This window comes from Delphinus delphis, chromosome 3 (assembly GCF_949987515.2).
Source record: "Delphinus delphis chromosome 3, mDelDel1.2, whole genome shotgun sequence".
Taxonomy (NCBI): Eukaryota; Metazoa; Chordata; class Mammalia; order Artiodactyla; family Delphinidae; genus Delphinus; species Delphinus delphis.
In genome coordinates, this window is record NC_082685.1 from 24021625 (window position 1) to 24049596 (window position 27972).

Consider the following 27972-nt stretch of genomic DNA (forward strand, 5'->3'; position numbering starts at 1 on the left):
GCAGCCCTTATAACCTCACACAACATTTCCAGATTCACTATTCCATGACTTAAGACACCAGAAGTACTACACCTACATATTATTTCAAGATACCAGTTACATCACTTATAGTTGATATATCACTTGCCTAAAATAAATATTTCCTCAAATAAAGAAACTAAATCTAGTCATGTTTTTTTCTTCCTCCCTCTCCCACAGTGCTGAAACCATGCCAGCATGCCCAGGGATACAGCAGAGGTGGCAACCAAATGTCACCCACATCTCCTATGTCCTTGGGGCTTTCTCAGGGGCCCTTCACTGAACTCTGAACTTAAGTTTTGGCTACTGCCAGCCAAAGCTTCTGTGACCTAGTACTCCTGGGGGCTCCTATGCACTGCTGGTTCAGCGTGAACTCTCAGAAACCCCTACAGTTGGAAGAGTTGTATATTGGGAATATTTAGACAACTTAGAAGCAAAAGACCTCCAGAGTCCGTTTGTCTCAGGACAAGAACTGCTTCTTCTAGTCTTAGGAATACAATACCCAAGGTAAGAAAGAGCAGAAATTAAATTTGACAAAGCAGGATATATTCAGTGTTATGTTTTATGCTATAATAAATCCTTAAAAGCTTGAAAATGCACTCTAAAATACAAATGACTAACACATCACAGTATTCAGTAGTCCACATGATTTATGGACCAACCCAAAGATAATACTTTCAATTCACATGCTCTACTGATTTTAATCCCAGAGGCCACATCCTGTGACGTCAGGATCTAGGGAGGAACTGGGTGGTTAAAATTCCAGAGAGACTTGTTAACAACCCAGATCCTCTTGTTAGAGTGGCCAGAAATCAAGGTTCTTCACTGACAAAGACCCAAAACTAAACCTCTCAAATACTCATCTTCCCTATTAAGTAAACACGTGTTCCCTTACTTTCATTGGACATTTGGCCTTAAAGCAGATGACTGAACGCTCGGATCCTGGGCTTAGGCCTCACACACATGCTGAAGGCTACAAATGAAAAGACTTCTGCAGGGCAGCGTGTGAACTAACAGTGCAGGCCAAAGACGACCACCCCTGACATTTATGGGTTTACATAAGCAAGGCACACTTGCCAGGAGTACTTATATGACCGGACATCTTTTCATTTCAGTTCCTTCTGCTTTGGCCAAAGAGTACATTCCTCATATTTTTAAATGTTATATCCCCAACCGTGGAAGCATAATCTACTTATGTTGAAAATAAATAAGTATATTAAAAGAAAGCTGAGTTAAAAGTTTTATTCATTCAACATCTCACATTACAAATATTTAAAAATTATATGCATACTGGTATAAATAGTCATTTGCAAACTATTTAATAACATTAATTTTCCACTAGCACTTCAACAAATGAACTCTTTTAAAAAAGGAACTGTGTTATATAACTTAAGAGTAGAACATACAAAAATAGGAACTTAACGTGAAAATGACTTTAATAAAAAATGAATTACCCTTATTTAAAATGCTATAATAAATACTACAACCTCCCCATACACAGTAAAAACTATATGGAAATTCAGCCAAGTAGTACAATTAACTGACATACTTAAATAACTTTTCCTTCTGATAATATGAGCAATACACTGGAAAAAAAAAATTAGGGATTAGTAAAAACTAGACACCCACTTGCTAAAAGTTTCACTTCCAAAAAATATAACAAAAATCTGATGAAAATTATAAAAACTAATTATACTTTAAATTTTAAAAATATAAAAAATAAAACAGTTGAATACAATATTGTCCCAATTCTTACAATGCTATCAATCACAGTAGCTTTAAAATAAGATAATAAAATAAAGCAAATGACCAAAACCTCTTTTATTCCATTTTTAAAAATAATCTCAAATTTACATTAGTAGAAAGATTGAGTTCTGATTCTTTTCTTTAGAAACACCAGCAAGAAAGAGGATTACTCTTAACAGTAGAAAATGACATTTTTAAATGTCTGTAATTAAAAACAAAGAATTACACTGCAAAGATCTTTCAAAAGTTTGAAATAAGTATTGCACATAACTTGAAGTTAACTTGCCACAATTCATCACATTCAAGTTTTAAATCACCTTTTAACAGAAGATTCAACTCTTCAAAACAAAAAGGGTGAATTATCAAGTCTTTCCAACAGCACTCTCATAAAATGCTAAATTCATTCACTGCAAGTTTTATTTTGCATTCTGCAGAGGTCTGTGTATGGAGAAGTATATATATTTTACCGAAGCTTGGGGACCAGAAGGGGAAGGGAGAGGGTTCCTTTACATAGAAAATAATCAGAAACACTTTATTTTACATTGCAAAAATAACCATGTAATTACTCTGTAACTACATTGTAAGTACATGGCTGGTGCCATGCTAGTGCGCTAGAACTACATGCTTGGTACATTGAAGTGATACCCTAAAATCTGTAAACTAATTACATGTTAATTATGTTTTGAGTTACATGGTAACTCCCAACTACAATCCCATGTAATCTGAAGGACATGTAATCAATAAAGTCCAGAGTAATAGATAATAATTGTTTATGCCCTGTAAATTGAAGTGTAACCAAATAATCTGTAAACACGCTTGTCACACAATCACAAGTAAATATTAGTAGAATAACAATTTCTTACATTAGTCATGCATACTAACATTACACACCTGTCCCACGGCAGGCTATTTTTTTTTCTTTATATATAATTTAAAAGAGCAGACATCTCTGAATCAAACACTTAACACCAATTTATTAATATTAAAAATGGCTAAACATTCACCAAAAATGTCTGCGTTACGAATAATTTTAAAAACTTAGTAAGAAGCTGTAGACAATTTTGTTATTTTAAATTTCTACCCTATGCTTATGCATTTCATTTTTTTTTAAGGAACTACAGTGTTATCTGTCATTTTCATGCGAATTTTTTTTCATTAATTTGTGACTTTACATAGACTATTTCTTAAATTATAGGTACACCAATAGCTGGTGCTGGGGAAGGATGTTTAAGCAACATGCTTTCTCTTCTCTGCAGACTCTAAAATAGCATTGCCAGTGCACAACATTCATAATTTAAAATGTATGCAGAGCACTGAAATGTATAAAAAGCAGAATATAAGAAAATAAAATTTATTAAAATTATTTATATTAAAAAATGAAGTATATGAAGATCTCTCAGTAATAAAAGTACAAAAAGCTACTCTTTGCAATATGAAAAATTGAGGTATTGCATAAAGAGATATCCCGTCAGTGAAAAGTGTGCCTAAAAATGTTCACTGTTGGAAAAACAAGATATACAAAAGTAGTGCATAACAAATATACATTATGTGCATGACAAAATAAGTTAGCTACAAAAACACTGTACCGAAATTCAGCAGGTCATGTACAAAGGGAGAAATTATTATTCAAAGCTAGTTCTTATTTCTTGTTAGCTCATCACACCTGTTTACTGAGTAGGAACAGCACGATAGCACACCCCAAGCCACCTACAAGCACTGAAAAGAATAAGAAGAGGCAAATGAACATTCCAATTAGAATTATGTCGTTCAGGAGAAAAGAAAAAAAAGTCCCTGACCAGCTACGCAAGAGCACCCTCCATTCACATGACCGCTTTCAATATTTGCAGGGGATTCTTTCAAAGCAGCTCCCTTTCTGTATCTAACAGACAGCAAATGCCTCCATTTTGACCTTTGGAACTTAACAGGTATATAGTTCATTAAAGCCTGGATTAAAAATAAAGGACTGCTTTTCCAGATCAGTAGGGGTCATCAGCCAGGTGGTTCCACCGCACTCCTGGGGCAAGTCTTTGGTTTTGAAGGATCCAAGATGGTACTGTTAGGTAGCACAACTAGCAAGATTGCCATTAGATTTTTTTTTTTTTTAATGTTTTGCACACTGATGATAATCCTTTTCATGGTGGATAGGGCATTTCATAAGAGAATGTCCATAAAAATAAAAGTTACTTCCATGACCAGGGCTTCAAGAGACTATTTTCAATTTACCCCTGAAGCATACTGTTCAACACATCGTAACGCCTTTCAAAAGCTAGTTTTATTTATAATAAAGCATGCATTACTTGATGAAGTTGGCACTTCAAACACTGACTATGTCCCATGCTAAGTTCTGAAACTGTAATGTTATTTTATTTTATAGGAAGAGTAAGATAAACAGACGTACCTTTGCACAGATTTACACAGTTACTTAGTTCAACAGTGCAAAACACTTTGCAACTACTTAACTTTTTTTAAACTTTTTTTTTTCGTTTTCTATGTTACAACTAAATTACAGGATACCCAAAGTAACTTTAAATCTAAAAGTAAGCCAATCGGCAGCCAATTTGAATATTGGTTTTGTCTTCCAGTTTGGGCTACACACGGTAGTCTAACACAAAATCAAAAATGATATCCTTGAGGTATCTCTAGATCTGTTTGTTTTTTTTTAACGTCAAAATGGAGAGCAAAGGCTGACACCTGATGAGTGTTAGTAAATTAGGATATAGAGTTTATATATAACATCAAAAATAAAATTTATATATTTGTTCTTTAGGAGAGGAAATGCTAGTTTTCCCACCAGTTGTCATTAACTCTAGCTTTGGTAGGTTTCCTGGGGCTGTGACCAGATAAGTAAAAGTTTAAAATAAATAAGTGCACTCCCCTCAGAAGTAAATGTACCCAATTTTTATATTCTAAATTTAAAAACCTGTTTAAAAGAAAATAAACCTAGCTCTGCCTACTTTACTATTTTTTTTTTCTGATGTGGTAGTAACTTTGCGGCATAATGAAATCACATTCCGCCTCTAAACCCTTAAAATTAGTTATAATGCTGCTTCAATCTTGCTCATGCATTTGTGTTTGCTTTAACACGCTCTCTCCTGTTAATAATTGTTAACTTCTTCCATTGCTGTTAAAAGAATAAGAAGGGGACGGAAAAAAAGAGAGAGGCAAAAAATATGAAAGAAAAGAAAGAGAAAGGCAAAAGCACTTCCCTGGGGGAAACCCCGCGTCAGGAGAGATTGATAGTGTTATTGTTATGTGGTTATTTTAATAAAAGTATTCTTATCTGTTACATTATTAACAATAATTTAATTAAAAACCCAAAATACTCTATTGTTTCATTTCTCTTTTAATATTTCTCTCTCTCCTCTAAGAAAATGTTGCGGGAAGTTTGGATCCTCTTGGGCTCCAGCAAAACAAGAGAATGAAACTTCCATGCAACATGATGGCAATACGAAAAAGGAGTTCATACATATTGTTTTCAGTGACACGAGAATCTACAAAATGCCTATATTATAGGTCATTCTTTCCATTAGACTTATTGTTAAGTTACAGACTGCACAAAAGGACATGCCAGCATGAAGAGGTTGAGGAAGGGGGCAGAATTAACAGAAGAGTGCACTTATTCTGAGGCCTGAAAATGAGCACTGTAGTTATCCTTTAGTTCCAGCGGAATGAAATATGTCGAGGACGGTCACCGCCTTCCTTCACCAGGGGCTTGTGGAATTCCCTGCCAGCGCGAGAATGAATAGCAGCCCAGCAATATTCACAGTAATACTGCAGACAGGTAACATTAGCACAGAAAAATGGAGCAAATTTTCCCCCACAACGGGCCCCCTGACATTCATCACACAGCTGATCGTCCAAGACATATGGCTTAACTTCCACCTGCAATCAAAAATAAAACAAGGGTGTTTACATTTCTCAGTGAATGGACCAGGCAACTCTTATACCGTGTACGTACATTTCCATCCACTGTCTGAATGAGTCTGTGCCAAGGTACCCCAAAGGAAGAGTCAATAATTCTTTTACTGAAATTAGCTGTCATCATTTAAGAAATAAACTGGTAAGGCTTTTATGCCCATTGTTTTACATTTTTGTCTTATTAAATAAACAGTTTTCAAATGAAAAGCAAGATCCCAGCAGAAAGTTAAGAGTGAAGCCAAGTTAACGTTTACGAACATTGTGAGGTTAAACCCACAGGAGAGTTTTCATAGACACAAACCGTCACTTTAATTAGTGGATCTGGATTCTTGTCATATGTGGAATTATAATTTACACAAGACCAACTGAGAGATTCCCAGTGCCACAAAATAGCACTTCAATGTACAAATCAGAGGGAAGCTGCCTGCCTTCTGCATCACAAGCCTCTGAGCTGTAATAAGGTTTGGGTCATGGTTTCTATTTACAGTGTACACATCTTGGGTTATAATCACAAACCTCGAACTCCAGGAAAACAAGATGCAGCCATAGTACTCATAATCTAAAACCTTGCTTTGTTCTTTGTCAGGAAGAATGGTTTACTTCAGTCTAAAAGTCAGAGGTGAATTTATAAAACTGGGTCTGTTCCAGTGTTCAATAGGCCAATGTCATTTGAGCCTCTCAAGCATTAAAAATAACCTGGCTATTAATTCTCCAGTGGGAAAAGAGTTGGTTATTTTTAGTCTTGGAGAGACTCATGATTGAAACTCCCTTATACCAGGCTATGACTACCACTGGTGCCATCCACTTCTGACAAGGAATCCTGAACAAGGTTAGCTGTGAACAAAAAGAGAAGAATGATATGGAAGGCAGGAAGAGCAGATGTAATCAGAGGATTAGGCTTCTGGCCCCGAGGCCATTCCATAACATCTACAGAACGGCAGGAACACTGGTCAAAGAATTGGATCCTGGAGGAAAACAAATTACGTCTGAATTTCTAATGGCTAACCTTACAATTCTGAAACCGATGATGGAATGAAGCGATGAGGTGGGAGTGTCCGTTTACTCAGATGTACATATTTTTTAGTGTGAATAAAAAACAAGGAGGCATGTTAACATATACTGCAACTAATCCTGCCCCCCTCCTCCATGTTTACAGTATAATGTATACCTTTCTCCTTAATATATTCACAGTATGATGATCACTACCATGGGAAACTTTCAGCTGCCACCGATGTGGAATGTACATGAAATGGAACATAAGCAGTAAGTGTAAACCACTAGTGACTTGATAGTTTCTAGGTACTGAATTGAGAAAGGCACAATACAGTCAATCAACAAAGACTTTTCTGAGCACAATGCCTTGGAGTGTTGGATACCTAAGTCAGCCCTAATGAAAGTGCCAGTCTGCCACGAAATGAGGAGCTGACACCAGAATGTAAATCAACACATTGCTTTCTTCATCAAGAAGGTCTTTCTATGAAAAAATCTCAACTGAACTATAAACACTGTGCTTATTAATACAGCAGATTCACATTCTGGTATAAATTCCTATGTCACCACAAACTCCTAACAAACCATTTACCAACTGGCAGTCGGTTCACAAGCCGTATTTTGAGTAGTACTGGTGTAGGATAGAGTTCCATCCACCAGAACATAAATCCATGAGGACAGGGACTTCTTGCCCTAGGCACTAAAATGTTTGTTGAATGCATGAAACACAAAAATAAGAAATTCGTGAATGCAAAGAAAAAAGACATATACTGGAACACATAGTCTCAAATACAATACATTAAAAAACAGAAGAGTTAACTTTGAGGGTTTTTTTCCAGGCTTTTGATTCGGAGGATAAACACAACAAAGAGGAATATAAAGTGTGAAAATAATGCTAATGAACTACTACCTAATTTCAGGCAGTAAAATAGATTACAGATGAAAGGATTCTGAGTTCTACTTAATCTGTTACAATGAAATATTTCTTATACATGCCGTCCTAGAAATGAATTTACTCAATCATTTGTTACATAGGAAAATAGGGCTTGCTGAGGTATTTTTGATATCCCAGGTTTAAAAAAAAAAACCGTGAGGAGATCTCAAGGGTGTTCATGTTTGTATAGTTGATATAACATAGTACAAAGGATTCGGCAAATATGCACTGAATGACTAACTGAATAAGTGAATGGATGGAGGTGATACCTTAGGAAAGATTAAATGGACTCGAGCAAAGTGACTGTAATGTTCTGGTTAGGCTATTCAAAAACTAAGAGACAGAAGAAATTCATATGAAACTCTTAGATGTATCCCAGAGCATGCATCTAATGGGTCCTACGGGAATAACTATCAGCTGTCAGTTTACTGTCACATAAAATTCCCCCACTCCAAGCTCGGTGATGACACAGACGGCCATTTCTAGAACTTGCCAGAATGTAGTCCAGGACTTACCCGTTTATCTATCTCTCCATGCTGCAGCTGCACGAAGCGGGCACTGATAGCAGCTATGTAACTCTGTTGATTAGAGAATGCGACTCGCCCAGCTCCTTTTGGGTATTTCAGCTCAGGGTCGGTATCAATCCCAGCATAGCACACGCCTCCATACAGCCGGTCCATTATCATGGCAAGCTCCACTACATACGGAAGGAGCAAATGGGACATGTGAAATCAGGAAAATTCATCTGGCTCTTACATCAAAAGCAGTTCATCTGTCTGTCATTACAATAATTATTAAAGTGAAACTAGTTATTATAACCAGTTGTACATGTGTTCATCTTTAACCTACTGTAACTAAGGGCAGGGACTCTGCTGAGTATTTCACATATGTTCACTTTTAATCTACACAACAACCCTATGAAGTAGGTAGTAATTTTCTGGGGAAACTGAGGCACAGAGAGGATGATTAATCTGTGCAAAGTCATGGATAGTTAAGTGATTGTGCTGCACTTGGCACCCTGGTCTATCTGCTCTACGCCACGATGCACCATATATTTACCAGTTAACAATGTACTGCTTAATATAAATGATCATTTGAACACTAGAAAGCTGATTGGCAGGCTCTTTGGGGGTCCTTTGAGCATATTTCCAACAAAATCCTTTTTACCTTTCCTTACCGTGTAGCTATTTGCCAATTTTTCACATAGAAGCTTGAAGTAGTGCTTCCCTGGTGGCGCAGTGGTTAACAATCTGCCTGCCAATGCAGGGGACACGGGTTCGAGCCCTGGTCCTGGAAGATCCCACATGCCGTGGAGCAACTAAGCCCATGCACCACAACTACTGAGGCCGCGCTCTAGAGCCCGCATGCCACAACTACCAAGCCTGCGTACCACAACTGCTGAAGTCCGTGCACCTAGAGCCCGTGCTCCACAACAAGAAAAGCCACCACAGTGAGAAGCCCGTGCACCACAGTGAAGAGTAGCCCCCCTTGCTGCAACTAGAGAAAGCCCGCACGTAGCAACAAAGACCCAACGCGGTCAAAAATAAATAAAAAATAATCAATAAAAAAAAAAGAAACTTGAAGTAATAAATGCATCTTCTTCTCCATGAAATGTTACAATTTTGAAACTGCATTCATGTTCATTTTATGTTCTTTATCTCACTTATACTATTAAACCTCAAATTACTTGAAGTTGGGGATGAAATTTCTTCTGTAAGCACTGCTCTGAAAACACAATGCACTGCTAAGAACCCTGCTGTATTTCAGAGCTCAGTAAGCAGCTGTTGAGCACATGGGGACGTGGAAAACAAACAGCAAACATCTCGATACCTAACCCATCCCTGAAGGGTTTTTTTCTCTCAGATGATGATGAGAGCGATGAGCATTAGCATTACGAGACCGTGCGCTAAGCACTAGGCATCCACAATCTCATTTAATCCTCAAAACAACTCTCCATAAAGGACATACTTATAACTCCTCTTGACAGATGAGGAAATTGAGAATTAGAGAAATTAATTTGAGCAGGGTTACTCAGCTATTAACTGGAAGCAGAGCACATGAATTCAAGCCCAGTTACTTGGATTCCAGAACTCTCACTCCTAGACATGAACTCAAATGCTTATGGAGAATTTATCCTGAAAAATCTGTATATTTCTTATGCTAACGGATAAATAGGGTTTGTTTGTTTGTTTGTTTCTTTGTTTAATCATACCAGCTCGCAATGGTCGGGGAACACCACCAACAAATATAGTTTTTCGTGGGTCAAGAGGCTGTGAACCATCCATCACAAAGTCACTGTCACTGAGATTCCAAGGCCGAATCTGTACCTAGAGAGTATGCAAACCAGAATGTCTCATTCTCAACACAGACAATTTATGGAGAAAGGAAGTTTAAAATTATTGCAGAGTATTTTACTTTTAAAAGCAATAATCCATGTCATTACAAATCAATAAAACTGGAAAACTAGAAAAGACTTACAAGTAGCATATTCCAACCTTTCATTTCACATTTAAGAGTAGACTAACCAAGGTGGAAAGTTCAATTTAGTTGCCTATTATAACCCAAATCACTTAACACTAACATGCCCTTAATTATCTGTAAGTTAATTAACTATTTTACAGCTTATTTGGGCCCCTCTCCTACGCAGCACCCCAGTAGCCATATAATTTAAATTTAGCACGGTATTGGATGTTGATTAGTATTCAGTGCTATGTGAACTAGGACTGTGTGTCCAATCCTATGTCCAGGAAATGCAAACTACTCCTGATACTAACAAATCTGTTACATTGTTTCAAAAAGCATTTCAAAATAAAAATATTGATGATATCTGCAGTAAGCTTTTTATGATAAAACACTTCAGTGTGTCCATTACAATAACCAAGGATCAAGTACCTCAATTCAATTGTTTGCGTGTATAAACTGTTACCAATGCCCACACCAAAGGCTAAGGGGTTGATAGTGGGGTATTCCCAACAGGTACACCAAACTAAGTCCCAAGGCCAGAAGGTCCCAAATTTAAATACCTAAATTTAGGGACTGGCAGGGAACAAGCAAGTCAAATAGAGTCTAGCCACATAAGAATTCTGGGACAACCCTAAGACACTAAGAGGAGCTCCACAAATCACTGTTTGAGCTGAGCCCACTGGCGCCTCCATCCTGAACTGGACCCCATCACTAGGTACTGGCTGAGCGATACCAGATTGTTGGTTTGCCAGATTTGTCGAAACAGGCTAGTTGCTACTATTCCTAAAGACTAAATTTTATAATAAAGAAAAACTTCTTCAAAAAGAAACAATATGCAATGTACATTTATGTATATACATAATTCATTTTACCTGGCGAGTACCATATGCAAAAAGTTAAGGATAGTATTGGGTAAAATCTTGATCAAAGAGAGGAAGGAGAAAGACAGATCTATTTGTGATTTGAGTTCTGTCATTCAGAGGAAATTCAGCTACTTTATATTTACCAAATGCATTTCCAGGTGAAGTCTTTTAATAGAAAGATTCACCAATATTTTAACTAACCAAAAATTCAATGTCAAAATAATGTGCACAAATATACAGAACGTCAATGCTAGGAACCTGACAAAAACAAAACTTTTTCATTTCGATTCTACTTAAAACATGTCAATTAACAGATACATAAAGATGTCTGTGGGTTTTTCAGAGCTAACAAATAGAGGCAAAAATGAGAAGCTATTTTCATGCTAGACTGCACTTACTGGCTTGTCTTTGATAGTGGGACTTGATACACAAAGGTAGAGTTTTCCATCTTCTTCAATACATGCATCAATGAGAGCCTGAACAGAGCTTTCATCTTGAAATAGCAGGAATGCATAGCCTAATAAAAAAATTTTTGAAAGGTTTATATTTTTCCTATTTTTAAAATAATTCTTCGAGGGAAAGGAAGCATAAAACTAAGGAAGGGAAAAGGTGTAGAAAAAAATGAAAACAAACAGAAACCCCTAAAAGTTAAATCTCACCCTAAATCTGATAATATCAACATAAAGTTCAGTTTGGTATTATCTTGAAACCTCTTTTAGAGTAAAATTAAATCTGAATTGAAAGTACATACTAAATACAAATTTTAAAGACATATTTGGGAAAATGTAAGTTTAACAATGAAAAATTGTACAGTGAAGGTAAACATTTATGAAAAGAACATAAGGAGAAACTATGCATGTATATTGAATATTGAAAATTACCTTTAGGAGGAAAATAGGATTTGCTCTCTGCTTTATGAGGCCAATCCACAATCAAAGGGCCAAAGCGACGAAAACTAGCTGTGATCTCATCTAATAAACAACAAACCAAAAAAGTAGATTTAAGTATTTTTATGTTCATTTTTGGGAAATAGTTTAGAAAAAAAGTTTCCTATCTACTATTTACAAGAATAGTACACCAAGACCTCCCACATCTCCTTCATCTGGATTCCCCTTACTGTTAACATTTTGTGTGTTTGTCTTCCGCCTCTTCCCCTTCTATCTATGCATGAATCTATCTATCTGTCTATCTATCTATCTATCTATCTATCTATCATCTTTTTCTGACATGACGCTCTATTACCCCCAAACACAACTACTGGTACCTGCTCAAAGCAAGGTCACTCCCTTATGTACCGCCAAACAACGCTGCTTCCAATCAGGAAATCAACATTGATAAAACACTCCCAATTCACAGACTCCATCCCAATTTTAAACTATCACAATATATCTCTTTTTTCCTTTCTGATCCAGAATCCTATCCAGAACCATGCTACATTTAGATGTCATGTCCCAGGTCATCAGTCTTTTTCAGTTTACAATAGTTCCTCATTCTTTCCTGTCTTTTACATGCTTAGTAGCTTTAAAATATACAGACCATTCATTCTGCAGGATGGCTCTCAACCTGGGTCGGTACTGTTTCCTCATGACCTATGCATTCCAAACAGGAAAACCACCATAATGATGCTATGTCATCCTGTCCTTTCACTAGGTATGTTAATCTTGTTCAGCTAGTCAAATTGATACCTGCCTGGTTTCTCCACCAAAAAGAAACCATTTTCCCCTTTGAATCTGATTAGTATTTTGTGGGGGAATATTGTGTTATCCATTAATATCCTGTTCCCTCATTAGACTTGGCATCCACTGAAGACTCCTACCTATATCAACTACCACAATGATTACTGCCAAATGCTGATTACCTATTTCTATCAATCCTTCTACATTTACTAGTTAGTATTATAAAATAAGGAAGAGTTTTCCCTTCTCCCCCATTTATTTAGTCATGTATTTATTTATACCAGTATGGACCTATTTTATTCAGTGGGTTGTAATCTGATTCTCTCCTCATTTATTTTGATGTTCAATCTGTCTTCAAAATTGTCCCTGATTTGGGGCTTCCCTGGTGGCGCAGTGGTTGAAAGTCCGCCTGCCGATGCAGGGGACGCGGGTTCGTGTCCCGGTCCGGGAAGATCCCACATGCCGCGAAGCGGCTGGGCCCGTGAGCCATGGCCGCTGAGCCTGCGCGTCTGGAGCCTGTGCTCCGCAGTGGGAGAGGCCACAACAGTGAGAGGCCCGCGTACCGGAAAAAAAAAAAAAAAAAAATTGTCCCTGATTTGGCCAGTGGGGGTTCCTATGTCCTTTTGACCTATCCCCCCATCATCCTTCAAGGGCTTCCATACTTCCTGGCCCAAGAAGATACTCCACGCTTTCATCTTGTTCTTTCTCTGCCCTACCCTTAGAATTAGCCGTTTCTCCCCCCACACCCCAAGAAATCCTCATTCCTTTCAGTGACAAAAGATATTCAGAAACTGAGATTTGGGTACTCCATATAGTCATTGCTAGTGGTTATTTATTATTTCTAATTCTTCTCAGAGGACCAAGCTAGGAAATATATGAATATACACACAGATACATTTACAACTGTTTCTGTATCTGTGTACATTTATAAAAATGAGTTCATACTGGCAATTGCAAAGTCCACTCCAACATCACGTGTTTTTCTCTAGCCTTCCCCCCTCCCCATGTTTGTAAATTCCCTTCTCGCTATGAGAAACTAAGTTCTCATCATCCTCAATATGTTGGCTTCCTTGCTCAAAGTAACCCATCTTTCAGCTAGCTGCCCTGGCTGTCTCCTCTACCTTCCACCTCTGCACCCTAGCCCTTATTGCCCTGATTTATTGGGCACCATGCACACTGCTGCTGAGGCCTCCGAGCAGGCCCCTCCATGTGTATACCTACACATGCCCTCCACTTGGCACCCTCTTCCCCCTCACCAACCACCTTCCTTGGACACCAATATCTCTGAGCCTTATGAAGAAGGTAAAGGAAGGGCACGTGGGATGGACAAGGAAGACTTGATCATATTTTCCTATTAATGTAAACGATACCAGTTATGCTATATTATATATTTGGAGAACTAATGAGTAGACTATAGGAAAATAAATTTCCAGGAAACTTCTAGAAAGAGTAGGTAAGCATATGTAGGTAAGACCTGGGAGTAGGGCAGGAACAGAAAAGAGAGATGAGAAACACGTTCAAATTTCAGTCTGGTAGAACTGTTCTCATCTCCTCCAGATTGTGAAACAGTAGTCTGTTCGAACAGCTATGATGCCTGTTGCTATGGTACCATTTAGCTCGTGTGAGACTGATAAATAGGGGAATGATGTCAGTGTAACCTAGACATTATACGGGTTCACAAATGACTTTTCCTAAGCAAGGTGAGCTAGCATAGTGGGAGAACCATAACCTTCAGCAGGAAAGGAAAAAGCCCCCAGCTTGTGTGATGTGCAGCCCCCTCAGCTCTATTATAAGAAAATAAAAAATGAGCACAGCAACCAAGCCTCTCTGGTCAGAGAGGTGTCCCCCCAACCTTGCAGGGCTCTTATCTCCTGCGAGTTTCCATTCCTCATCTGCTCAGAGGTCCACTTTCATCTGCATTGCCTCCAAGCTAGCAAGCCAGCATTTCTGCTCTATTGGTTTTGTGCATTTTCAATATTCCTTGAGGCAGCCTCTAACCATACTGAGCTGCTTGCCTGAACTGTCCAAGTTATTTCCAAGGTACTAATTCTCTTTTTGTTAGTGCTTCTGGTACAAAATTCATTAGGTTCTAAGTGATCTGCCTCTAGCCCCTTTTGCCCCACAAACTCTGTGATTCTTAGTGCACAACTCTGCAGAACACAGTATTCTTCATGAATAGGTATTTCACATTTTAATAGAAAGGGCTGCCTGCCTAAATTGCTACCAACTTATCAACATACATGGTCTTGAGGATAAAGTAAGATGACTAACACAATTCCCATTAATTTTGCTCAGTTTAAACCACCTCCTTTGCCAAACTGGTCAAATTTACCTGTGCCTCTAAGAATTTTAGGAACGATACATTTAAGATTGCTTAGTAATTTTCCTAAAAGATACAGACTAACTAAGCCAGAGAAGGAGCTTATCCCGAGCAAGGTCAGATAAAATTCAGTCTCCTCTTTCTGTATATAAGCACATAATTTCCTCATTGAAGTCCATTCAGGGCTCAGGAGTGTTAAAGATTTGACCTCTAAAGGCTCATAAAACCTAGAATCCATAATGCTAAGGAAAGTGACGATTCCAGCTAGAGAAAAGAAAAGGTCACACCCAGGAGCTTACTGGAGTGAACAACATCATGATGAGGTGTTCAACCCAGGATGAACACTTTGAACAGAAGCTATGCCTTCTGACGACAGAATGGAGATTGAGCCAGTCTGGCCTGAAATTTCAGCACAGCTTCCTCCAGGACATTTTATCATAGACACACATACACAAAAAAAACCTGTGTTTATTTCAATCTTTGGCTGTTTTGAAGCCATTGTTGTTTCAATCTTCCAAAAGACTGATCATCTTAAGGAAAATGTAGTGGCTCAGTAAGTTTAACCTCAATCTAAATGGGAAGTTATTAAACCTCATTATTAGACCTTATAGATTTTTAGAGAAAACTCTTCTATCCTCCGTAACATTTCTTTCCATTCCATTCAGGAAACCAAGACAAAATAGATTAGGAACAAAGAGCAAGCAAGGATATATGGTTGCTATATGGTCGCTACTTTGACTTTTGTCAGGGTCACTTAGACCCACAGGTGAATAAAATACTTCTGGACAATAGTCCTCTATGTCTTTTTGCATGACTGGCTCCTTATTCAGGTCTCAGCTCAAATACCATGTCCTCAAAGAGGATTTCTTTAACCACCTAATCTCACAAGTCTCCCTTCTGAGACTTCACTACATCACATCAACCTGTTTTCTTTTCAGTACTTATTCTCTAATATTTTCACACATTTTTTACCTCCCTTCCCCCGGTAGAATGTCAACTCTATGCGAGCAGGGGCTTTCTATCTTATTTACTACTTTAAACAATCCTAAGAACAGTGCATAACATTCAGAAAGCATGTAAATATTTGACAAGTGAAAAAATACTCAGAAAATGATACGACTCCAGGCTATATTTTTCAAAAGTTCAGGCTTATTCTAAGATTTTAAACAATTAACTGTACATTTATAGAGCACTCATAAAAGGTAGAAAATAGGAAAATGAATAATTGAATTTGGCCAAGGAAGGACACACAGACAAAAATGCAGTTAGCATCTGTGTTTGCCCACAGCAGAATCCTTGAGAGGTTTTCCCAGTGATGTTTGCTCTTTTTGATTTAGTCCAGCCACTTGCTTCAGCGGGTTCCCAAAGTCCTGCTCCCTTTCCTTCCGTGAACTAACCTTACGTGTTGTGTTAGGAAGACAGGACAAGAGAACAATGCAATCACAACTGAACACCTGGAGCCAGATAAGACTGTTATTATAATAACAGCAACCATTTCCTATGCATTACCTACTATGTGCCACAGTCTGGGCACCATGCTATAAACGGCTCTTTCTAAATATACCTTCATCGATGTCAGGAGGTAATCCGCCCACAAACACCTTGCGAGAATATCGTTCTACTCTTTCTCCATTCTGGTGAGTGAAGCAGTGAGGTGAACCCAGGCCACTATGAAGAGGTTGATCCCCACGGCCATCATCCAAGAATCCATCTTCCATTGGAAACAGTGAAGACTGACCTGGAACAGAAAGCAGGAAAAAAAAAGCTAACAGAAAATGTTCCTTGCCACTGATTATCTTACACAAGAAACAAGGAAAACAGCAGATCCAATAAAACTGCTGCTTTTATTTTTCTCACTGAACAACAAATCACTTAGACATGCTCTTGAATTTCCATCACCTTAAGGTCCCAATTGAGTCAGGGAGAAAGTACATGGCTCAACAGAGGGCTGCTCAACCATCCCACTGGGATCTGGAAACTTGAGTGAGGTGTAAGTACAATAGGAGACAGCACTCTTTTGAAAGCAGTTGGCAGCAGACTGCACCACCTTGGCAGGGCCCCATGGCCACTGGCAACCTACACATGTACACTAAGGATTAAATTTGACCATCAGATGCTAGATCACTTAAATTTCTTTAAAACATCATACAATATAGCCTGCCCAATTTCCTCTAAGAATGTCCCTAAAATGAACAAGTTGATTTTCAAAGTGAGCACTCAGTTTACCTTAACTAATGGCATGCCATCAAAATCCACTTGATGCTGTTATCCAATTTTGTTGGCTAGTCTTACAGAATTTAAGATTTTTAGGCATGCTAAAGATAAATTTTCTTTTAGTTGAGTAAGTATCAGCTGGTACAGGTAGTGTCTAATTCTAAAAACTAGTCATTACGTTTGCTGTTAGAAAATACTATCATACAGAATAAAAACAGAAAAGACCAGAGATGCCAATGTGGTTAATATTCTTCCCATACTTACCTGTCAGTAAACTATGAACGTATAAATCATAAGCAAAGCAAAGAGCTACAAAGAACTGTAGAATCTCTCAAGCACTGTTTTGTCACTTTTCAGGCTGCCAATTTACTTCTAGGTACTACATAAGGAATTCGTTAATGGATTCTGCAGAAATATATCTTAAGTGCTCTTCTTTTACTGAAACATTCCAATATCCTTTTGTCACCACACTTGTCTTCCTTTCAACTTTCATTATTAAACACAATTGACAGTATATTTGTTATGAATTTACCCTATAAAACCACAGTTCAAAAGAGTTATATAATGAAGATAAAAAGTGACTCTAAAATTGGAGGTTATTTCTGGATCTTCAAAAGTCACTTATATTTTAAAGCTACGTTATTTAACTGTCTAACTTACTTTCTTATAAAAAGGCAAAACTATAGTACAGGAGGCAAAAAATAAAGTTTATTCAGGCAGGCACTCTAGGAAATGATTCTTTGAAATTCTCTAAAATGTGTAGAGCTTTCCCCCCCAATGTTTGAAATTTATAGGATTAGTCATCTATTTAGTTATTCTCATTTTAAACAAAATGCAGTATTATGCTCAGTAATAAATAGACAAATAAATAAAAATTTTTGAAAGCAGATTTAAGCTATTCAAGCATAACTGAACCTCCAATATAATCAGGTATTTTGGGACCAGTCACACTATATTTTCCTTTTTAAAGATTCTTAATTTTGTTCTCCTAAGAAATTCCTTTCACAAAGGAAAAAGGGAAACAAATCTTCAGATATAAATAAGGTGAGTTTGAAATTATTTCAATTCAAACCCAAATCCTACCATTCTGACTCCTTCAAATTAGAATGTCTATGTTAACTATAACACATAAAGTATGTATTGATCACAGCTATGTTTCATTCCCCCTACCCGCTTCCCAACAAGGGTTAGAAATTGAGCAAACTTGGGTCCTCTCCAAATACAACTGATACATTCAAAAGTTAGAAACAATAATGTTACCTCTCCTTCGCCCATATGTCCTTGCTGCATGTCAAATGAGAAAACAAAAAAACAAAAAAACAACCTTTCAAACATTGTCAAAAGAATCAACTGTGATTTCATCTACCAGCTTTAGAAACTGAAAAAAATTGGCTGTATTCCTCATTTCCTGGTAAGCATCTCAAAAAAAATATGGAATTTGGATGGTGAGAGGTCAATTTAATGCATTCCTTCTTTTTTAAGTTCTTCTTTTACTTTTTTAAGTAAAAAGTGTATTGAGCCTTACTTGTTTTAAGGGAAGCTTTCTGCTCTGTCACCCAAGGTCCAAACTAGTATGAAACTAAGGGATATGTAACATGATCTAAAGCAACTCCTACCATATTGATCTTAATTTCTCCCAGAATTCCCTGCTAACTAGCCATTCAGTAGATATTTCAATATTTAATTCATGACTTTTTCGCCACTACAGGATAAACAGCAGTTTTATACTATTTCTCAATTATTCCCTAATAAAGAAACTCATAACAAATGAAGTCTTTAGGAAATTTATAAACTTCCTTTTAGCCAGCTTCTTGTCCCTAATCAAATCTTCCACCATGGCCCAAATGATGAAAAGTAAAAAGTTTGGCATTTTATCACAAAGTAGGTTCCAACCAAGAAGAGAAGAAAAAGAATATAATATAGTATAATACAGTATAATATAGACTTATAATTATTATATGTATATACCTGAATACTCAGAAAATGGCAGTATAAATTTCAAATCAGGAAACTTCTGAGAAAATGTCTTCCCTCAAACAAACTGGAACTTGTATGTGCAGTTTGTCCAAATACCCTAATTCTATTCAACAAACATTTCTTGAATGCATGCCTGATCTTGCTAAACACTATGGATGAATTGCACATGGGTCTGACTACATGGAACTTAAAGGCCAGGTGGCCACATAAGCAAATAACGGTAATGTAACCATTACAGCAGTAGGCATGTTAAGTGTTAGGTGCAACGGAAGCAGAGGAGGAGGAGAAACTCGTTCTGATTAAAGAGACAGAGAGGGGAGGGTGTGGCTCTGAGATGGACCTTAAAGAGAAAACAGAGAAAGGGCATTGCAAGACCTGGCAGTGGCATGAATAGGGGTGCTGTAATGCTCAAGGAAAGATGCCGAGAATAGCAGCATACGCAACAAGTGAGGTCTCTTGACTGGAAAGGAAGTGTAAACAGGAAGCTGGGATAGGTTTTCCAGTTAGAAATTATAGCACATTTTAAGAGATCACTACACTAACTGGTCAGGGTTTTCATTCTTAGCCCTCTCGATAAATGCTAAGTAAGTACAGCTCAGTAAGTTATAACTGAGTTATAACTTAGAAGTACCATGTACCTATTTTCCAAAATGAAATTATGTCTCATACCAAAATAATTTCTATCATTACTAGATAACATTGAATTTCACCAAAGTACTTAGGCAAATGGATTAAAACCAGTAAAATCTCCCTCAGCTGTTAGATTTTCACTTTAGTAGTTCTTAAATTTGGGGTGGCAGTGGATGTATTTTCTCACTTAGTGAACCTGACAGAGGTTAGAAAGACAAAAATATCACAGAAGTAGTTGCTTAAGAACATTCTATTCATACAACTGCTTCAAAGACAAGGGAGTTTGGGGAAATTAATTATTTGAATATCTTGGTTCTGTCAATCTTAAAAAGTTGATTGATGCTTCTTGGATTTCTGAGAAAACAGATATTTGAAAAGAGTGGGCTTTTAAAAGCTACAAAATTAACATTAAAAAATCTCATAGCTTCCGCTATTTCAAAAATAAGTAGAGTTTCAGGAACAGTAAAGGCTATAGATCAAAAGCAAAAATCAAATACTCTCCAAGTCTTCAAACGTGTACTTTCAAACTTTGATTCTGTACCACAAAATTAAGCTGCTTAATATAAAAGAATTCATGATTAAATTCCACGATTAAATTCTAAAAACTATATTTAGAAACATTTTCCCACATTTAGGGAAAACAGGTTACAGGTGTACAATGCTTATAGCTACAAAAACTGCCTAATCAAATAGGCAAATTAATATAAAGTATTACCAAAAAATAAAAACAATGACATTCTGGAGCACAGAAAATGAGAACGTTTAAATTTTTTATTTCCACTTATTATAATGCTATACATTATTTTAATGTAGATTTTGACATATGACATATATACAGGAAAGTTGACAAATCGTAAGTGTACAGTTCAATGAACTTTCCATACCATGAACACACACCTATGTAACCAGAACCCAGACATTAACAGAATGAAGGGTAAGTGGTGCCACTTCATCTATGTACAAAAGCGGTACTTAAGCACAATTCTCTCACCTATTTCAAATTATACTTGGTGAAACATATTATGATGAAATACTTATAACACAGAGCTTCACCACTTTCCTGAGGAAAATGTCAGATTTCCAATCTTATGATTGCAAGTGTTGCACATTATTTGATGTTTTTCAAATACTGGAGGAAGCGGCAGTTTAAAAAAAAAATCACTTTAAATATGTTTAAAGAAATCTATATTTTGAAAAACTTCTGGCTAAATCAGCTAAAATAAACCCTGCTTAGAATTTTCCGTGAATTACCAAAGAGTATACACTGTTAAAAGTTTTCAAAAATGCATACTATTATTAAATAAAAGCTTCTAGTTCCCATCAGAGTTAAGATTAATACTATTTATATGTTTATCTTTTATATTTATTACTTAGTTTTGATTTATATAATTTAATGTTCAGTATTAAAATGATTCAAGCATTTTTTTAATGGGCTGGAAACATTATGGCTATAAATTTTTATAACTTCTGGATGCATGTTGTTATTAGATCTATGATAAATACTTTATTTCCAAAGTGTCTTTACAAGATTGCTTAAAAATGCCCTATATTCATCAGTAAATTCCCTCCAGTAAAATTTCAGTAGTCTGGCATTCTAGACTTGCAAAAAGGTACAGAAAGACTTACCGGGTCTTTTTCAATACACATTATATATGTATTTCATTATAAAACTGAAAATATCATTTATTTATCTCTTTAAAAGTATCTTTTTCTCATTTTATAACATTTGTTAGGCACAAAAGGAACAAATTATCCATAATAGTGATATGTTCATAACAAAGAGTGCAGCCAGTTAAAAAATATGGCACATATTCATGTGTTCATATTAAAGCTCTCTAAAATGTAGTTTGCATGAGGTGCCTAAGTGTGTATTGTATGATTCTTATTATGTGAACTTAAAAATAAAGGAAATATAAACAGATATGTGGGAATATACACAAATGTTTTTTCTAGAAACAACCACAAGAACCTTTGAGGATACGGACTGGGATGGGGAAAGAAGGAATGATTCCACTTCTTGTTTATCCTTTTCTGCACCATTTAAATTTATTACTACTGTGTACACTATATTACTACATTTGCTAATGGACCCTTTTGGGTTTTCTTCTTGGTACTTACATTAAAAACAAACAAATGATATATTAAAGAAAAGCATCCTTTCCTACACGAGGGCATCTAATCAACTCTGTAAATAACAGGACTTTATGACTAGCTTTTAGTGGGCAATGAAAGACTGATCCTATTCACACTACCTCTGGCCTACCTCAGGCTCTCCATCTACCTCTCACTGCCCCCATGTTGAGAAGGCAGATAGCAATGCTACTTGGAAAAACAAGGGGAGAGGGCTCAGATTAAAAGATGTTATCAAATAACTGACTTTTCCAGTAGCACCAAAAAAAAAAAAAAGTATATGGGGGAATCAAATTAGTAAGTCAGTTAAAAAGATATAAATCAAAGGTTGGAAGCTAAAAGGAGTTGATCTGTTAACAAAAGAATAAAGGTGGTAGAACCCAAAAGCAGAAAATCATCACAAAGACCAAAGCATACAATTCAACAGAGATGCAAAGAATCATTTTAAAGGATTTTATAAATCACCTCCTAATTTATTAACGGGCTCATTGTCACAACATTACTTTAGATGTATGCTTAAGAGAATTTCCTATGTCACACTGGCTTCTGTTTATACTAGCCTGCTGGCATTAACAATATTCAAAGAATGTTGATAAGGTATAATAAAGATACGAGAGGATTATTTATAAAGAGCTATCTTACAGAAGGGCAGAGTATGAATGTAATTCTAGTTTCTGTATATCCCTAATCCTCAGTTTCTTATTTATAAAAATGGAGAAATGAAGAGAGAATCATAAAAGATACCACATGTATATATGATGGTCAGTCAGACAGACGCTCAGTAAATAGTTTTCTTCCTCAAAAGTAAACTCATATGTATAAATTCTTAGATTGGTGTTCAACAGTTACTTTCAGCTTTCCATTACTATTCCAAGGCTAACAACTGTAGAGCACTTTAGAGTTTATAGTCTGCTTTCATATTGTCTTTTTCAAGAAAGGATCTCTCAACATGCTCCTTACTGTAGCAACTAGAACCATATTATATACATTTTCAGCAAGTGACTATAATCTACATTTCTCCTGGGTAAATTTTCCCCTCCCTTTTCATAGATTTCTGCCCCGCCCCCATCCCCTTTAAGCAAAAATCTTCTCCCTTTCCTTCCAAAGAACTATAATTAAGAGGTGTTGTTCTGTGCTAACCTTTAAAAGATCTCTTACTGATCTTCTCTTCTGGGAGGAGCAAACGTTTTAGCTGATGCTTCTAAGGGAGAGACATCCACAGAGACTAGGAAATACACACATACATGCACCTGTTTGAAACTAATTTACTGGATTGGCCAAAAAGTTCATTCAGTTTTAAGTAAAAATGAAAGACGCATTTTTCATTTTCACGAAGAACTTTACTGAACAACGTGTTCACTGACTGAATGAACTTTTTGGCCAACCCAATATTTTGCTGTTCTATAACTTTCCCTGCCACAAGGTTCATTTTTGAAGCAGCTAATCCTAAGGGCTAAAGCAGTGAAATGGGAGGTTAGGGAAAAAAGTACCAGGCACGAGCACTTTTATACAGAGATAGTGGTGGTTAAATATTAGTTTTCTTGGATAAAATAAAGCTTCAAGTTGGGTAAAAAGAATAGTAATCATTTAATCTGATATCTATCTCAGAGCTAAACCAAGACACACCAGAGGAATATAAGGTGAGTCTGGCCTATGCTTAGCACTCCTTTCGGACTTAGCTGAGAAACTGAGTAAGTTTCAGGCTTGCTTATCATAACATAAAATGGATATTCTAACTATCTTCCTACTATGTATAAGATTAACTAGGAAACGGCATCTGTTACAGGATGAATAGTGTTCCCTCCTCAAAATTCATGTGCTGAAGTCCTGACCCCCAGAACCTCAGAATGTGACTGTATTTAAAACAGGACCTTTAAAGAGGTGGTTAAGGTTAAATGAGGTCACCGGGGTTGGCCCTGATCCAATGACTGGTGTCCTTACAAGAGATTAGGACACAGACTTGCACACAGGGGAAAATCATGTAAAGACAAGGAAAAGACAGCTACCATACAAGCCAAGGAGAGAGGCCTCAGAAGAAATCAACCTTGTTGACACTTTGATCTCAGACTTCCGGCCTCCAAGACTGGAAATAAATTTCTGTCTAAGCCACTCAGTCTGTGGTACTTGTTAACAGTAGTCCTAGCAAACTAATCCCATATCCAGAAAGTATCTAGAAAATTGTTTTGTTTTGTTTTGTTTTAATACATTTAAAATCCAAGGATTTTCCCCAAGAATGCCCCTCAAAAATATCTCTACGACTAATAACAACAATAATAATTCCCTAGAACATGCAATTATTATTTGTTGAATTATACTGGCAGTGTCTTTTAAAAGTCATGAGTGGTAATATGAAGGTAACTGCATAATCTGAAAACTGATGACTGAGCATAGCCAAGGGGAAAAAAGAAAGCAACCTGAATCTGATCCACTGGATAAGTAAGCTCTTTTTATCTTTGTACATGCAAATTCCAATATTATTCCAATATAAATTGCTGAAGCTAGTAGACTAACTACTCTGAATCTTTTTTTCTTTTTATTTATTTAGGATTTAAACCCCACTTCTTTCCAAAACGCTTTGTGATTGCTTGAAAATTTGAAAACAAGTTATACAATAAAAATCATGTCAAAATTCAAATGTCGATGTGAGAACCGTCTTTCACATTTTTATTCAAACAAAGCAAGAATGGTTCTCAACTCAACAGAGGCTTGGAAGAAAAAGCTCTGAAAGTTATAGTTGAAGCAAAGTAGAGTATAGCTATATAATCACCTTTCTAAAGGTTTTTAAAAGCCTGAGTAGACTATTTAGGTGGACAGGAAAGAACAGCTCCTGATGGTTCCTTAAAGTCTTAAAATTGAATAATGAATATAAAGCAACACAACATATCTGGCTTTTATTTTCAGTTTTAAGAAAAAGCTGAATGGATGTAAGATGCAAAGGGACTGTATTTAAAAGTAAATAAAGTTTCAGGTTATCGCTCTTAATAAGACAAAGAAAGCATGTTCGTTCATAGACAATCATAATCCCTTGTTTTGTATTTTTTTCCCTTGTAAATCTTTGGCACTAATATTCCCAATCCCCCCAAAATGACATTCTAATTATTTAATTTGACTACATGCCAGGTGCTATGCTAAATGATTGCACATGCACTTAAATCTCCACCACAGTCCTGTGAAATGGGTAGCATTTGTGATTTTTAAGTTTATCTTCATTAAACATAATGAATGGATTATACTAGATTTTCAATATGGGGATCCCCAAAACCTGAGCTATACTGAGAACAAAGCTACTAAGAATCAACATATGAATGAGATCAATTTATCTACAGAAGCAATCCACCATAGAAGATGGTTCATAAATTTGACTGAAGAGAATGGGCAATGCCTAAGCCTAAATCAAGGTGACTAAAGGACTGTCTTAACATTCCTCCACCTCCACCTTGCTTTAATTTCAAGATTTTTAAGCAGTCTTCCAAAACCTGCACTTTGCTATCAGAGAATGGGTCTATCAGTAAATTCTAGCATCTGGTCTACCCAGAAGTTGTACTCCTCATTATGAATGCATAAATTGGCACCCGGTCCTAGTTGGCTTGTTATTAAGAACTAGCACTCGATCAAATCTGACAAAATCAAGTTCCGGGACCTTGCAAAGCTGAATACTGGATCTGAGAGCATGGCAGCCATAACCCCATATTCTGGGTCTTGCCTGAGGAGCCAGCAAGTTTCCCCTCTTTGACATCTCTTTGCTCTTTATCATCCTATCTTTCAGTCTGAGGTAATGTTAACCTCAGTCAGTATACGTCTATAACAAAATTTCCATGTCTACAACAGTAAAAACCATCTAGTCTCCTTCTAGAATCTATGGGCCAATAAAATTTCAAAACATAAACATTCAGAGGGGAAAGTTACCTTTCTTTTTTCTTTGCCAAGTAAGGGTTGTTAAAACATAATCTATTCTTAAAGAATATTAACGGGGCGGGGGGGAGGGGAGGTAAAAGGAAAGAATCTCATAAAAGACTCAAAAAATATTAAGTGAATTGGGCTTTAAGGAAAACCCACTAGAGAGTGTTTCTTTTTCTCATCTCAACAAAGATGACCCCAGGGGCAACTGATCTAATTTAGCGACTTCATGAAGCAATTGGGACAACAAAGAGTTGATCACTTTGCCTAAGATCACACAACAGTATCTCAAATCTTGGTTCCCTGCAATTTCCAGCACTTGACTCTGGAACTCGTTCCACAGGAAAAGACGAAACCATGCTACAATGGCAAGCCTTATATTACCCCCCCTTATCCTGATGCCACCGTCACCACTGTGTTTGGTTTTCGGTCTACACACATTTACACTGAGATATTATATTTTGGCATTATTTCTGGCAAATGTAGCATGAAAAGACGAAAGACTAATGAACAAGTGAGGTTTTTACAAACCATATAGTCTCCAGAGGATCTAATGCACCCAGCAACTCTCATAAATCAAATCTTCTAACATTCTTGGCTCAACAATCTTACATTCTACAGAACACTGATTTTAAACACTAAGCAAAAAGAAATCCAGTCATAAAAGCAATTTTTAATTCCTCATTCATACTATAGCATGGACAAGCAGTAGGATTTTTTGGTTTTGCTTTGTTTGGGGAATGAGCAGAATATAGTTATTTGGTCAAGAATAATTCACAGAAGTGGTGGGACTGAAAATGAGTTTTGGCAAATGGAAGGCATTAAGAACACACAAATTTGAAATCCATATTCAACAGTAAAAGAGTGGAAAAAAAGTAAACAAGACTTCTGTATTCCACCCAATTATTTTAAGCTATAGTACTACAAAAAAGACAATTTTTAATTCTTTAATTCCTTCTGTGAGTAGATGGCCCCTCCTTCCGTGTGAAATTTAGTTTGCTTCAGAATATGCACATAAAAAGAGAACTCAACAGCGCAGTGGTAATATTTAGAATAGGCAAGGAGAATTTACCGAAGGCACTGCAAAGGCTAATAAAACTTCATTTTTCTTGTTGTCATTAGACAGCAAACAGTGAATGACCTTGTCCTTTGCAGTGTCAAGCCCTGTGGTCTCAGGCTGTTTTGTCTGACTTTCGATCTCTGATTATCTCCCCTTTCTCCTGGAACACTTTTCCAACTACATGGAAATGGTTTTTATGTTGACATTTCAAAGGTCACTCTACAGAAGCTAACATTGGATTAAGCCATTCTTTATGTGTCATTATGGGAGTCTCATTTATTCTCATTGTCACCAGTTTCAAGACAGCAAATTAGCTGGCTCTCAAAGTTTAAAAAAAGTTCCTGCTCTAATTTGGAGGAATAATAATTATCCATAAAATAGGTGATAGATTAATAGCAACTTGCATATTCATTATAGAGCAAACTAATGTCATTTCTCCACCTGCTGAGGCTTAACTACTGTATTTTCTACCCAGTACTAACTTGTTACAGTTCTTTGAACTTCACTAAGGTGAATCAATTATCACTTACCATTAATAAGCAGAGAGCTATCGGATCCTGGATATGAATAGTTTAGACGACCTGAGGGTAAAAGAAGGCCGTTACTAAATTTATTTTTTTTCATAGATGGTTTAAATGTATTCAACAACAAAGCTGAATTAATTGTTTAATAGGTATTTAAAAAGCCGTATTATGAGATAAAACTTAGCTGTGCTAATAAACACAGAGTCAGTTGACATATCAAACAGCATATTCACAAACATTCAAAAAGGGAAAGTTTCAAAGTGGGAAAATAAAATGCCCCTTATATTTAACTATTCGGTTATTCTAATTTCCAAATCCCCATCCAAAGGAAATTTTTTATACCATTATGTTCTCATACCAACTCATAATAACAATCTTCATATTTTTCCCCATAAATGTGCAATTTTTCTTTCATGTGTAGTTTTTCATAGCTTTTTAAAAGTATGTAGTTAGCAGTAGCATTTTTTTATATAATTCGTAACAAAAGTGCCAGTCTTATGCCTACATGTACAGACACACTAATGGGTTTAAATGCAAATTTCGGGGAGTAAGTACAGAAGGTAAAGAGGCACATTTCATTGTACTTACACATGAAGAAAATATCAAAGCACA

At 36.5% G+C, this 27972-nt stretch overlaps 1 protein-coding gene across 3 annotated transcripts in view; it reads right to left on the reverse strand.

The window, feature by feature from the left end:
- Window positions 1-1245: 1245 nt before the first annotated feature.
- Window positions 1246-27972, reverse strand: part of CPEB4 (cytoplasmic polyadenylation element binding protein 4) — a 64394-nt gene continuing 37667 nt past the window's right edge. The window contains exons 3-10 of one of the 3 annotated variants that reach the window (XM_060008368.1): window positions 27367-27417; window positions 18403-18426; window positions 16493-16666; window positions 11814-11903; window positions 11331-11449; window positions 9819-9933; window positions 8122-8303; window positions 1246-5646 (exon numbers count right to left, since the gene is read on the reverse strand). In XM_060008368.1, coding sequence (XP_059864351.1) covers window positions 5419-5646; window positions 8122-8303; window positions 9819-9933; window positions 11331-11449; window positions 11814-11903; window positions 16493-16666; window positions 18403-18426; window positions 27367-27417 — 983 coding nt within the window. In that variant the 3' untranslated portion in view covers window positions 1246-5418. The remainder of the gene's footprint in view (window positions 5647-8121; window positions 8304-9818; window positions 9934-11330; window positions 11450-11813; window positions 11904-16492; window positions 16667-18402; window positions 18427-27366; window positions 27418-27972) is intronic. The other 2 variants (XM_060008369.1, XM_060008370.1) reach the window with 2 other exon arrangements.